At 40.6% G+C, this 12,709-nt stretch overlaps 2 protein-coding genes across 2 annotated transcripts in view; both read left to right on the top strand.

Moving 5' to 3' along the window:
* SNX6 (sorting nexin 6) overlaps window positions 1-4,454 on the top strand; it is a 28,630-nt gene extending 24,176 nt beyond the window's left edge. Inside the window, exon 14 of the mRNA XM_059849895.1 lies at window positions 3,768-4,454. Within this exon, the coding sequence (XP_059705878.1) occupies window positions 3,768-3,821 (54 nt within the window). The 3' untranslated portion in view covers window positions 3,822-4,454. The remainder of the gene's footprint in view (window positions 1-3,767) is intronic.
* A 1,367-nt stretch (window positions 4,455-5,821) lies between these two features.
* On the top strand, window positions 5,822-10,889 carry EAPP (E2F associated phosphoprotein). The gene is made up of 6 exons (XM_059849896.1): window positions 5,822-5,979; window positions 6,452-6,633; window positions 7,277-7,375; window positions 7,698-7,821; window positions 8,636-8,755; window positions 10,272-10,889. The coding sequence occupies exons 1-6, from the start codon at window positions 5,906-5,908 to the stop codon at window positions 10,534-10,536; spliced, it is 864 nt and encodes a 287-aa protein (XP_059705879.1). The 5' UTR covers window positions 5,822-5,905; the 3' UTR covers window positions 10,537-10,889.
* Window positions 10,890-12,709: the final 1,820 nt, after the last annotated feature.

Genomic DNA, 12,709 nt, shown 5'->3' with positions numbered 1-12,709 from the left:
CACAGAAGTCAGAGTGACCAAAGAATTGAGAGAAGGTTCTGAGGCACAGCTTGCATTTTGCGAGCTATACCTGCCTGTAGCTCTAGAAGACTAAAGGGCCATAGGGAAATAAACTCAGTAAGTCAGGGACACTGTACATACAAATTCTAAGTAAACCCTCTCTGTCCAGTTTTGTTCATACTACTTCCCTGTAACATACTTCTTGGAAGTATTGTTAATATCCTCTTATCCTTTTGAATTACAACTCAAGACTTTTGAAAAAGCTAAAAATCAGACTGTGTGTTGGGTTTGCTTTAAGTTGATGAAAGGGCAGACTGCTGCCAGGAAGGATGATGATGCATGATTCTTCCTTTCCCTTATGTTGGTACAATTATGTGTGCAGCTGCATAGTAAGAAGGCGCTGAAAGTTGCTCTGGGTTTTCCTAAGCTTTACTTTGTCTTGTTTTTGCAACATGTATCAAAACACACAGTTTTGTCTGGGAGGGTCTGGTAATAAAAGAGAGCTGCCTTCTTAGCAGCAGCATGTACCCTAGATTTATTTAGAATAGCTGCCAGACTGAAGCTTTAGATTATCATTGGTCAGTGACCTACTCTAAACATTGATGCTTCTTTTTCTGTGGCCATTCTGGCTGATTATCCCCCTAGGCAGCGCTTAGATTCTGTTTTGCTAGTTCTGTGTTTCTTCATGACTTAATGCAGCTGTAGCTAGTGTAAGACCTGAGTGTGTTTGGCCATTTTGGTGCAAAAGCTGCATTTGGTGTACTGTTCAGTATTTTAAATGGTTGAATTTTGAGGTATTCCTGTGTTGGACTTCATGTTCCGGAAGGGAGATTTGATAGCTGGTGAAACTGCTACAGTTGTAATAATGTAGCATTCATAGCCTTGGCTGTGCTTTTGGAGTCTTTTGACATTGAATTGTAACTGAGTGAGACAGACACTTCCTTCACCTAAATAAACAGAAACATATATTTTCCACAAATACTAGCATACACACTCTTGCCTCTCTGGGTTTTTTGGAAAAAGAATTTCTTGTGTACTAGCAACAGATGTCTGTTTGGAACTGATAGAAGGAAGTAAGCAAAATGCAGTGCTAAGAGATTTGCTGAAATGTTTTGTCATCCTTTTCTTTCCTGAAAAGGATATTTCTTCACTGTGGTTCTGCCAATAATTTTAATATCTACAGCTTAGGAGTGTGAGCTGGCAAGAAACACTTTTCTGAATATGAACATACTGGACTTTCTCAAGCTGTGGTGATGTAAGTCAAGTATGTAAGATACTTCAGCCACAAAGAGTAATGGCTCACAGTTTCTATTGTCCTTGATTTATTATAATTTAAATAAGGTGGTTCTTGTGAACTTTGTAAATTTGATTTAATGAAAATGAATTATGTGCCTATTTGGAAAATTTGAGTAGACTGGCTGGCTTAGTCTGGAAATGACTGAAGTGTAAAGGATGCTGTGATGGTTTAACCTCAGCTGGCAACTAAAACTCAGAGAAGTGAGAAAACTAGTGGGTTGAGTTTAAGACAGTTTAGCAGGGAAAGCAAAAGCCATGCACACAAGCAAAGCTAAGCAAGGACTTCATTCACTGCTTCCCATGGGCAGGCAGATGTTCATCCATCTCCAGGAGCGCAGGCCCCATTATGTGTGACAGTGACTTGAGGAGCCAACAGTCTGAATGACCCCCTCTTCCTTCTAATTTCCCCCACCTGATATACTGAACATGATTTCATATGGTCTGGAATATCCCTTTGGTCACTTGGGGTCAGCTGTCCTAGCTGTGTCCCCTCCCATCTCCTGTGCACCCCCAGCCACTTCTCCAGCATGCCAGTACAAGAAGCAGGAAAGGCAGAGTCAGAGCTGCTTGGGAATGATTATGTCATCTCTATGTTATCAACATAATTTTCAGCACAAATCCAAAATATATCCCCATATTAGCCACTGAGAAGAAAATGAATTCTACCCCAGGCAAAACCAGCACAGATGTTCTGGTAACTTTATTTTTTTTTTAGGGTGCTACATAATGGTCTGTAAATTACAAATATACTTCATGCTTCTGTAATAAGATGGCCAAAGATTATTGTCACACTTTAGTTACAGGTAATGTGTGCAGTCCATAAGTGTACTTCAGATTGAATTCCATTTGAAGACTGAAGACTTCAGACTGAAGTATTCCTTTCTGTTCATTAGATCATTACAATCACAAATCAGCTTTTCAGTAGCAGAGACCTTAAATTTATGAATCCTGTACACCACAAAGATGGGCCACCAAGTCTTCATGTATCTTGCTTATATAGAATTTATTCATGTCACCAAATTACAGGCCTTCTGAAAAATAGCTTGTGACTGTCCTCTGCCACTATAGACATAAAGAGACAAAAAAGCTGTTGAAGCTGTAACTGATATTGCTGCCTTCTTGACAAGACTGAGAAGGATTTAGTAGGCATAACTGGGAATCTGCTTTCAAGCCTTTAAATCAGTTAATTGCTTAATCTGGATTATAAGAACCTGAAGGAGGCATAGAATTATGATTTTAGCTTTTGGGGCTGAGGGATGAATGTCCTGCTTATCTATCACAAGTCATTGGAGCGCTTTTAACTGAAGGAGTGTTTACAAATTCTTAAGGACTTCTGTGCACTGTTTATGAAAGGCATGGAAATCACAGATACATGCTTTTGTGTGTCTGAATTTTTTATACATTTCTTTTTTGATCCAAACATTTTTTTAGAAGTCAGCAGTTTCTTCCATGTTAATAACTGGGCATTCAGACTGCTTTGTTCCTGCATTTTATCTGAACCCGATAGGAATTACTCTTAACACTGTCAACAGCCCTACATTTTTTTTCTTACATAGAGATTTCAGATTTGGGAGCAAATGCAGTACAGCTATTTCATAGTGAATAACTAGTAGTTAAAGTGATGTAAGCATGCATGAATGAACATATGAATACTGAGTTGTTTTGGTGGTGTTTTTTTTCCTGCAAAGTAAATTCTGGCTTATCAATCACATTTGCTTAATTCACAACAGTATCACTTCTCTAAATTCATTCAGATACCTGAAAACCAATCTGTATATTTTTATGGTAGAGCCAGAATGCCTTAAATAAGATTAAAAACTGTGTTTGGAAAGGCGACCAGAGCTTGGCTTAGAGTTGGGTTCATGTTCTGCTAATCACTTCTGTAGCTCCAGCTGTAATGGCTAAACTCAATTTGATGGCTAAATCACCTGGCTAAGCATGTAAATCAGTCTGCTGTCTTTCTGACATGGCCTCCTCCTTGAACAAGCTGTCAGCTGAAATGGCTGCTATAAGTGAGGAGATCCTGAGTGCTATGAATTGTTTAATATTTGCTGATGAATACAGTATTCACAGGATTCAGTAACACATGAATACTTACACTTTGAGGATCTCGTTCTAGAGACAGAGCAATGGCCCTGCTATATAAAATATTTTAAACTTTTCAACTATGAATTTCATTGCTGAGAGAGTGCTCTGCAGTGAATAGTTTTTGTGGCCAGACTAGACCTCTAGGAAGAAACATTAAAGGGTATTAAGTGCTTATTTTTGAATCTCAGATTGGCTCTCTTTATTTCCATGACACTATTCTTACATTCAAAAAAACTTGTATTAAAAGTTAAACATATTTTTCCATGAGTTTTAAACCTGTCTATTCTTCTTTAGTTGTGTCATTGCTATTTAAAAAACGTTGTTCTGTCACAAGCGTAAAAGAAAGAAGACAAATGTGGTGATATTTTTCTTTATTTTTACAGGGTAACTTACAGCTTCTGCAGAGCTGCCTGGCAGTGTTAAATGGTGACACATAAGCTACGTTCCGTCCTCCCACTAACAAGGGCTGCCCTCCTCTGGATTTTGTTTTCATGACTTTAAATAGGCATTTACAATTCCCTGGAGAAAACATTTGACAAAGTGCACATAAGCAAGCTTCTTCTTTCAAAAGAATTTAACATGTGAAGGTAGCTCCAGACTATATGAACAGCATACTTGTTATACATACATATTCATGTTTATTTAATCATGATACGCTTTCATTGTTCAGAAACCAAATGCTCGGGTTTTGTGAAAATAGCCAATATAATAATGTTCATGTTATGAATACTATGATACAGCTGCAATCTTATTTACCTTTGTAAGTAATTTCTGAAGATCACCATTTGAAGCACATTGTTCAAATGGCCTAAATATTACCATTAGATATTTGAATATTGTTACTATAATGGCATTGTATACACTGTCTTTGTTTTTTTTTCCATGTACTTATATCAAAAAACTTATCTTTTTTTCAATTGTGAACATTTCTTAGAAATTTTGGAGAACTTTGTGTAACCTTTATAATCATGATTTAAAAAGAAAAGCAGATGCATTAGTATGTTTGCCTTAACTTGTAGACTAATCCAATTATTGTAAAATAAACCATGAAATCAGTGATTTTTCTAAAATGATGCAGACACTGTATCATCTATAAGCTTAGTATTTTCTAGTAAATTAGATTAATTTGTTTTTTTTCTCTATTCATTGTGTAAAAACCATTGATTAAGTATTGGATTGGTCTGACACTACTCGCCCAGTACTTTTCACTTGCATTCTCAGGTTTTATCTGTTTGTCTGTGACTTTCCTATCCAGTGTACTTAAATTGTTTTGAGCTTGGTGGCTGACTCGGCAATTTCTTTGGCAGAAATACATTTGAGAGAACTTCCTGGGCTTCTTCTGAGAAAGGGGAAATAAAGTAGCAGAAGAGAGTTTAGAAAGTGCATAAAATATCAGTGAAAAGTAATACTGCCCCATTGTCATATAGATAAAATGTTTTGCTCCAGGAAAAAAGTGAAGGTATCCCCTAAAAAGGAGTGTGTTAAGAGGATCTCATTCTGCTCACTGGACTTAAGACTTAGAGCTATGAATCCAGTATTGTTAGTTGTATTGATTGGCCTCCCTTCCTTGAACTGTGACTCTTTTCCCAGAGGTGCTGCTATGTTGTGTAATTTCACGATGTCATAAAATGAGGCTTTACTTGATGAACTGCTCTTCACAGTGGGATTGCTGATTTATAAGCAATATATGCTGTTTGCAGGCCTTCAGTGGAGCAGCGAAGCTTGGGTGAATGGTATGGTTGGAAATGCAGATCAGTGTAAGTCAATGTCTGATTACAGATGCCCTGTACCGCCACGCAGAGGTGTGTGGTTTGTTTTGTTTTTCTCAGATAGGGTAAATTGCACAGTGTTGTATACTTACCCTGCTGCCTTGCACATCAAAACATTGCAAAGGCAGAGAAGTTTGCATTGTGCTTTGATTCATGTACCCATCATCTCAGGCTTCGATGCCCAATGCCCAGTGGGTATTGGCAACTTACCTAGTACAGAGAGTATTCCCAGCAATGCCTACTACACTAATAGTGTTCATCTTCTAGATATAACAGGTATAATTCCTAAGGAACTCATCTATAAATAGACTACAAGGGATAACACTGACAATGTAAATATAGTTAACAATATTGTAAATATTTTAAGTAGGATGTGGGAACAGTTTTTAGATTAGTCCTCGCTGTTGAGTGTTACTAGCTCATTAAATTTTTTCCAAGCCTCTTGGTATTGGGTGTGTCTCTTAAAGCTCTGACTCTGGCTCGGCAACTCTGGGGGAAAAAAGTGCATAAAACGTGACCCGAGGGCCTGCAACTCCGTGGAGAAAAGGGAAAAGACCGGCCTGCCCGCTTCTCGCTGCCGGGGCCCCGCTCTGCCCCGGGCCTTGGCGGCGGGGGCGCCTTTCCCCGGCGGGGCGGGGCGGGACCGGGGCGCGGCCGGGCCGGGCGGGGCTCGGCCGCCGGAAGCTGCCGGGCGCCCGGAAGGGGCAGGGCCGGGCCTGGCTGCGGCAGCGGCCGAGCACAGCGGTACCGCCATGAGCTGCCTGCGGGAGGAGGATGATCCGTACGTGGTGGAGGAGCCCAGCGACGAGGAGCGAGCGCTCAGCAGGTGCCTGGAGCTGCCGGCCGGGGGGTGGGCTCGGGCCGGCGGCGGTGGGCCCCGCTCCCCCCCTGGCATGTCCTGGCCCGGGCGCGCAGCGACGCTGGCGCTGCCAAGCCGTGGGCATCGACCCCGGGCTGCCCGCGGAGTGCAGGAGGATCGGCCTGGGCCTCGCTCTCATCAGCCGCGGCGATTTCCTTGAAACCGGCGTATTTCTGTTTCCGCAGAGCGCCCTGCGCGGAGCGAGAGCTGCCGGGGGCGTTGTGGCAGGCCGCACGCAGTCGGCTGAAGCTCCTTTGCGTTTCAACCAGAGTTTTACTACTCCTGTGCTAATAAAGTGTTTTAATATGCACATTGCCCATAAACATAGGAGTAAGGGCTCTCCCGTGCACCCACACAATTCAGATGTTCATTCTCCAAGTGACTGTGTCCACGTTTTAGCCTGTTTGTAATTAGGTGTGTACCACTTCAATGTTTGTAGCTCAGAGGATGAGGTGGACGTGCTCCTACATGGCACTCCTGACCAGAAGCGGAAGCTGATACGGGAGTGCCTGACTGGCGAGAGTGAGTCTTCCAGTGACGATGAGTTCCAAAAGGAGATGGAAGCAGAACTAAACACCACCATGAAGACTATGGAAGGCAAATGGAAATCAACCGAAATGGGTAAATCAAGCTTAACATCTGCTTGCATATGAAATATTGAATTATGTGTTACTGGGCAAATAATCTTTAGGTTTTGGTTGTATAGTTAAGAATATGTAGCAGTATTTACATCACCACATCCATACAGCACAAATAGGAATTATGATGCAGAGTGGCTGTGACTGCTTGGTAGTTCATGTTGGCATTTTTGAACTTCTGTGGCCCTGAAATTTTGGGGGACTTTTTTAGTGAATTTTATTGTAATCAAAGTTTGTGAAACAATGTGCCACACATGTATTTCTTTCACATTACTAAAGATGTCTTGTGTATTTTGTAGGGCACAGACAGGCCCTACAGAATGATGGTGGTGTCCTCTGTGTCTAAAGGGAGTGTGGGGAGAAACTGTCCTTTCAAATGGTACCTGAGGTTCATCTTCGAGGGAGAAGGGAGCAGCTTTGCTCTAAGAATGCCTCTAAATGAAGTAATACAAGTGAAGTGAATGATACGGGTGTGGGAATAAACTGGGAGAGCTGTTATTTAACACACTCAGGTAGAACAGAGCACTCTGAACAGAGTAACTTGAAAGTATTCAAGGTTTGTTGTGCGCTATATACCTGCTGTCCTTTTAGCAGGGTGTTCTTAACACTTCTGATTTCACCTGTAGGTACTTCCTCGAGTACTGGGCTGACTGGATCTGCCAGCACTTCAAAATACTATGATGACATTTACTTTGATTCTGATTCAGAGGATGAAGATAAAATAGGTAAATGCAGAGGCAAGGGGAGGGCATCTTTAGTACCACTCACTCTTTCAGATCCTGTAAAATCCTCTGGGGGGGGGTCAAGAGGCTGTGTTTGAAGGCAGCATTTTTGAGAGGAATTATCAGCCTATATCAGCTCAGCATAGCTCCTGCAATTTTATGATGTATCCCAGTGTAATGCTTTGGGGTTATGCACTTGGAGGAGAGATAAGCCAGGCATGTAAGTTTCAGTTTAGATTTATTGCAAGGATGGAAAATAAAAATTGTATATTGTATATTTTGATAATTTGTGTCTGATGGATGTAATATGTTCTTGCACAAACAGATACCCAGGATGTCCGGAAAAACAGAAAACATCAGCAACGTCGGATTCTCTCCAATGATGAGCTGCTGTATGACCCAGAAGAAGACAGTAGAGACCAAGAGTGGGTAGACTCACAGAGGAGAGGGTAAGCAACCGTAAATATTTGAATTGTAAGATGCTTAACATCAACTGAAAATTTTAAATGAAAATGGTAAATGTAGAGAAAAAGCCAATGCTGTCAAATCCATGATATGAAATTATTTTTTATATATAAACTTAAAGCATAAGAAACTTAAAAGCCTGTAAAATGTTTTGGGTGTATGTAATAGAACTTGAGTCTTCAAAACGACACAGAACTTTAAAATTTTTAAAATCAAGATTTCAAAATTCTCTAAGCCAGTTTCGTCTGTAGATCTCATCTAAACAACCACACTATAAATTAAAATGTTGCAAGATAATTTGATTGCTGATTAATATTTGTTCCTGATAAATAGTGAATTTCTGGTTTTAGAAAACTTTGAACTTAGCAACCCACAAAATGTGCAGAGAAAACAGGAACAATACAAAGGTGCTTTAATGAGGGTTTTTTGAAAGTTGAAGTAGAAAATGGTTGTTGCAGCAGAAGTAAAATTTTCCACCTAAATTTATTGAAGAAGGTAGTGAATTTTGCCTGCAGAGATGGTACTTGAGATATCTGCTTTGTTAGAGGTTGTTAGACACAAATTCTCATGCCAGATGTATTTGTCTCATCTCTGTAAATCAAAAGATACTGGTATGTGTTTTCCCTTCACCGTCTCATTTATGTTCTTTGAGTTAATGCAAAAGGTGTCCAGAATGAGTTAGGTATTAATTGGTGTATTTTAATGCAAAGAGAGGTTTGACATTGAACTGATACGACCAACAGCAAGGGCATGTAATTTCACTTTTTGTCTCTGCTTCCTCCTCTCTTGAATTGGTAGGTACCGGAACCAGAGAAGGGCACCACAGCAGCGGCAGGCAAAACCTGCAGCTGTTCCAAATAGTGATGCTGTTCTGAACTGCCCTGCCTGCATGACAACATTGTGCCTGGACTGCCAGAGGTAACAACAGTGAACAATAAGAAGTCTCTTTGTAATTTCTTTTTCTTGGTCAGTAGTATTGTTAGTATATTCAGTTTGATCTATGGATTTTTATCAGCTGTCTCGCAAGGTGGCCCTAATAATGAGAAGGCAGGTAGATGTGAGTCAGATTTAGGGTTAGATACTGGTTTGTAAGAGTGATGATCAGTTTGACCTGCAGTGTGGAGATGGGGAAGAATAGGGTAGAATGTTAGCATAGTGGAGTAGGTAAATCTTTAAAAAAAATAGTAATTGTGGAGACTCAACAGGCATTTCAGGCAGAATTGGGGATTTTAGAGATACCTATACATATATTTTGGCTTGATGTTTAGAGGCATAAAACTATTCTAGGTTATTTTTGTCTAAAAATGTCTTGTTAAAGGAGAATTAAGCAAAATAAAGATGGCGTATTCTTGCTTGGTTTGAGTCTCAGCGGTTAGGGTTTTGAGTGCAGTTACATTTAAAAGTGCCAGGAAGGTATTTAGGTGAGAATGCACAGTGTGTTTTGCTGCTCTTCAGTATCTGACTGCATTGCAGGCCTAGTTAGTGCTGCTAACCTATGCTAAGGAACGGACTCTAGAACTGGGAGTAAAGTAGAAAGAAATCTTCTGAAATAAGGAATAAAATACCTGTATTGAGTATTGAGTATTGTACATGTATTTATTGAGTATTTTTGGTCATAGAGGATGAAATTCCACAGCAGCCTGAAATCATCTAAGTACTAGGAGATGTTTTTCTCTGTTTTCACTTTTCTGGCTCTGGTACTCCTTGGCCTTTTTCTGTAGTTAAGTATTTCAGCTTGCTAAGCTAACAGAAAACTGTATTTTTATGGTCTTTCCTGGGTTTAATCCATTGCAGTAGCTCAGGATAGTGTCATACAAGCAATAAGCCAGCAGAATTCGAGATTGGACTTCTGCAGCCACTGTTGTATTCATTCAGGCTCCTGTAAAATTGCAGCCTGAGGGACATTGTGTTAAATTGAACTACAGTACTGAATTTTGCTACATATTCCAGATATACAGTTGTTAAGACTGATGACAGCTGAAATTTTATGTTTTATTATAGACATGCTCCTTCTAGCATGGTATGTCAATGATATTATTTATAAATAAGGAATTTCAGACTTGCATGACATTGTAGGATGTCAGTGCCAGTAGATAAGTCATTTACACTCACAGCTTCCTGATCTTTTACTATTATGAGGTATATGTAGCTGTGCATAATTCTGCAGTACCAATACCATTGTACTCCAGGGTGTTTCTTTCAGCAGCAGACAGTATTTTTTAAAAAATGCCTTAAAAAGCAACAGATGGCTGCAATTCTATGTTTTTATTATTTTGTAATGTGACTTCTGTTTATAGAATTCCTGCTTATTTGGCTTTCAGCCCTTTGGCATGTTACTTCCTATCTTTAATCCCATACTCAGTGATGGTAACAGATTTCTTGGAAGCAGAGTTGTATGAATGGTATGACTTGCATTTTCTTTCCTTCTCCATAGACATGAATCTTACAAAACACAGTACAGAGCAATGTTTGTGATGAACTGCATTGTTAACAAAGAGGAAATACTGAAATACAGAAAGAAGGTAAAGAGAAGAAGTAAGAAAATGAAGCACAGCAAAGAAATTGGCTCTATACAATCAAATCAAGAAGAAGAGGAAATATATCATCCAGTATTATGTACTGAATGCTCAACTGAAGTAGCAGTAATGGATAAAGATGAAGTTTTTCACTTCTTCAATGTTCTAGCCAGCCACTCCTAATGCGGAAATGCAGGGGGGGAAATCCTGTGCTGTTTTTCAGAGCGTGGGAAGTGTTTGAAATGCAGGCACACTCACCTTTTTGAAAATGTGGTCTTAAAAATGTGCATTTTCATCTGAGAACTTTATAATGGTTGGACTTTTTGCAAAGTTTATAAAAGGCGTACAGTTAACTGCGTGTATATGAGAGCAGTATTCGTTCCCACCATCGGGCAGTTGTATCATTGGGATTAAATATTTTGTAAATACCATGTAAGATCTGTATATTATGATCATTCCCTGTATATATACTATCCATTCATCATCTCAGTGTGTATTAGAATGGCTTCTTGGAATAAATACTTTATAGTAACTGATTTTCCATAGCTGCATTGGTTATTTTCTAGCAAGGGATAAACAACATTCAGTCAGAATGTTTGATGTCATTAGGCTGTTCTTGGTAGATTTGCACACGTGGTCTGTGTTATGGTTTCACCCTTGCTGGCAACTAGGCCACACAACCGCTTGCTCACTCGCCCCCGCCCCCTCCCCCAGTGGGGAGGAAAATTTGGACCTGCAAACCCACAGCAAGGGGAGCCCACACTAAAGCAGGTGTTCTGATAAAACTTGTGACCCTGTGGCAGGCCGATGTTGGAGCAGGCTGTGCCTGAAGGACTGCACTCCAGAAAAATGACCCACAAAGGAACAGTTTTGGAAGAAGTGTTGCCTGTGGGATGGACTCACGTTAGAGAAGTTAGTGGAGTACTGTCTCCTGTGGGAGGTACCCCACATTGGAGCAGGGGAAGGACTTCTGGACCAGTGGCAGGAACAATGGGTGATGAACGGACCATAACCCCCATTCCCTGTCTCCCTGCGCTTCTGGTGGGGGAGGAAGTAGAGCCCAAGAAGCAGGGCGAGTTAGGGGAAAGTAAGATTTTGTACTTCTCATTATCCTGCTCTGGTTTCGTTAGTAATAAATTCAGTTAATATCTCCAAGTTCAGTGTGATTTGCCCATGATGGTATTTGGTGAGTGATCTCTCCCAATACTTAAGTCATGGACCTTTGTGTGTGTTTCCTCTGTCCATTTGCAGAGGGGAGAGATACAGCAGCTTTGCTGAGTGCCTGGTGTACAGCCAGGGTCAATCCACCACAACACAGCTGCTCATCACCGGCTGACCCAGAGCCAGCTTGTCCTTGAACAGTGATCATCTGCCTTCCAGGTAACTCCCACAGTTTATGTACTGGGCATGGTATTGTAGGGTATGGAATATCCCTTAGGCCAATTTGGTCGCTTGTCCTGGCCAGGCTACCTCCCAGTTTTTTGTGGCGCTCCTCACTGGCAGAGCATGAGACACTGAACTTATCCTGAGTGCCAGTTAGTGTTTTCCCAGTGAGGAAGGTCAGAGACACAGACACAAACTGACATCAATTTAAAGAACAGTGTAATTTACTATAATGCAAAACTGCAAAGAATCACAAAAGGATAGGCTAAGCAATGCACATAATCCTTAGCAAAGAATTACAAAAGGATAAGATAAGCAATGCACCTAATTGTTACTATGGAAGAGTGCCTACAGTGATTAAGACAGCTACATCACTAGCTACCCTATTACTTGACCAGCATCCAAGTCCTCAAAAGATCAGCTGTGGGGAGAAGCTGTCACAGCCAAGGCCTGGAGAACCATGTCCGGTAACAGAACTCCAGTGGTGTGTCCACCTTGCAGGCCTCAAGCTCCCCTGACTTTGCTGTGAAAGTAGCCCAGATTTTATACTGTTAAACAAACAAGCTGACATAATTTCAAATTTCATTCTTATACTGGCTTTTCCCTAAAGCCTCATCAAGGCTTCAGGAGGAACCAAGGGAGTTGTCTTTGATCCTGTAAACCCCTAGTAAGGCACTCCCAGGTTTCTAGATATGGAAAGGTTCGCAAATAAGTGAATAAATACATAACAATACTTAATTAATGAGTGAATATATACATAACTTTTGGCTGGAATGTTCATCTAGAGCTTTACTTTGGCTCAGGGGCTGTTGTTTGGGCCTTAGTAGTTAACATAGCAACAACCAAAACATCATGGTGTTCATGAGAACATTATTCTCAGACTAAATCCAAGTTACTGACTTGGATTTAGTCTGAGAATAATGTATATCCAAGAATATAAACTCCATCCCAGCCAAAACCAGGACATTCTGAT

This window comes from Haemorhous mexicanus, chromosome 6, assembly GCF_027477595.1.
Source record: "Haemorhous mexicanus isolate bHaeMex1 chromosome 6, bHaeMex1.pri, whole genome shotgun sequence".
Taxonomy (NCBI): domain Eukaryota; kingdom Metazoa; phylum Chordata; class Aves; order Passeriformes; family Fringillidae; genus Haemorhous; species Haemorhous mexicanus.
This window is presented reverse-complemented; position numbering and strand designations above follow the sequence as displayed.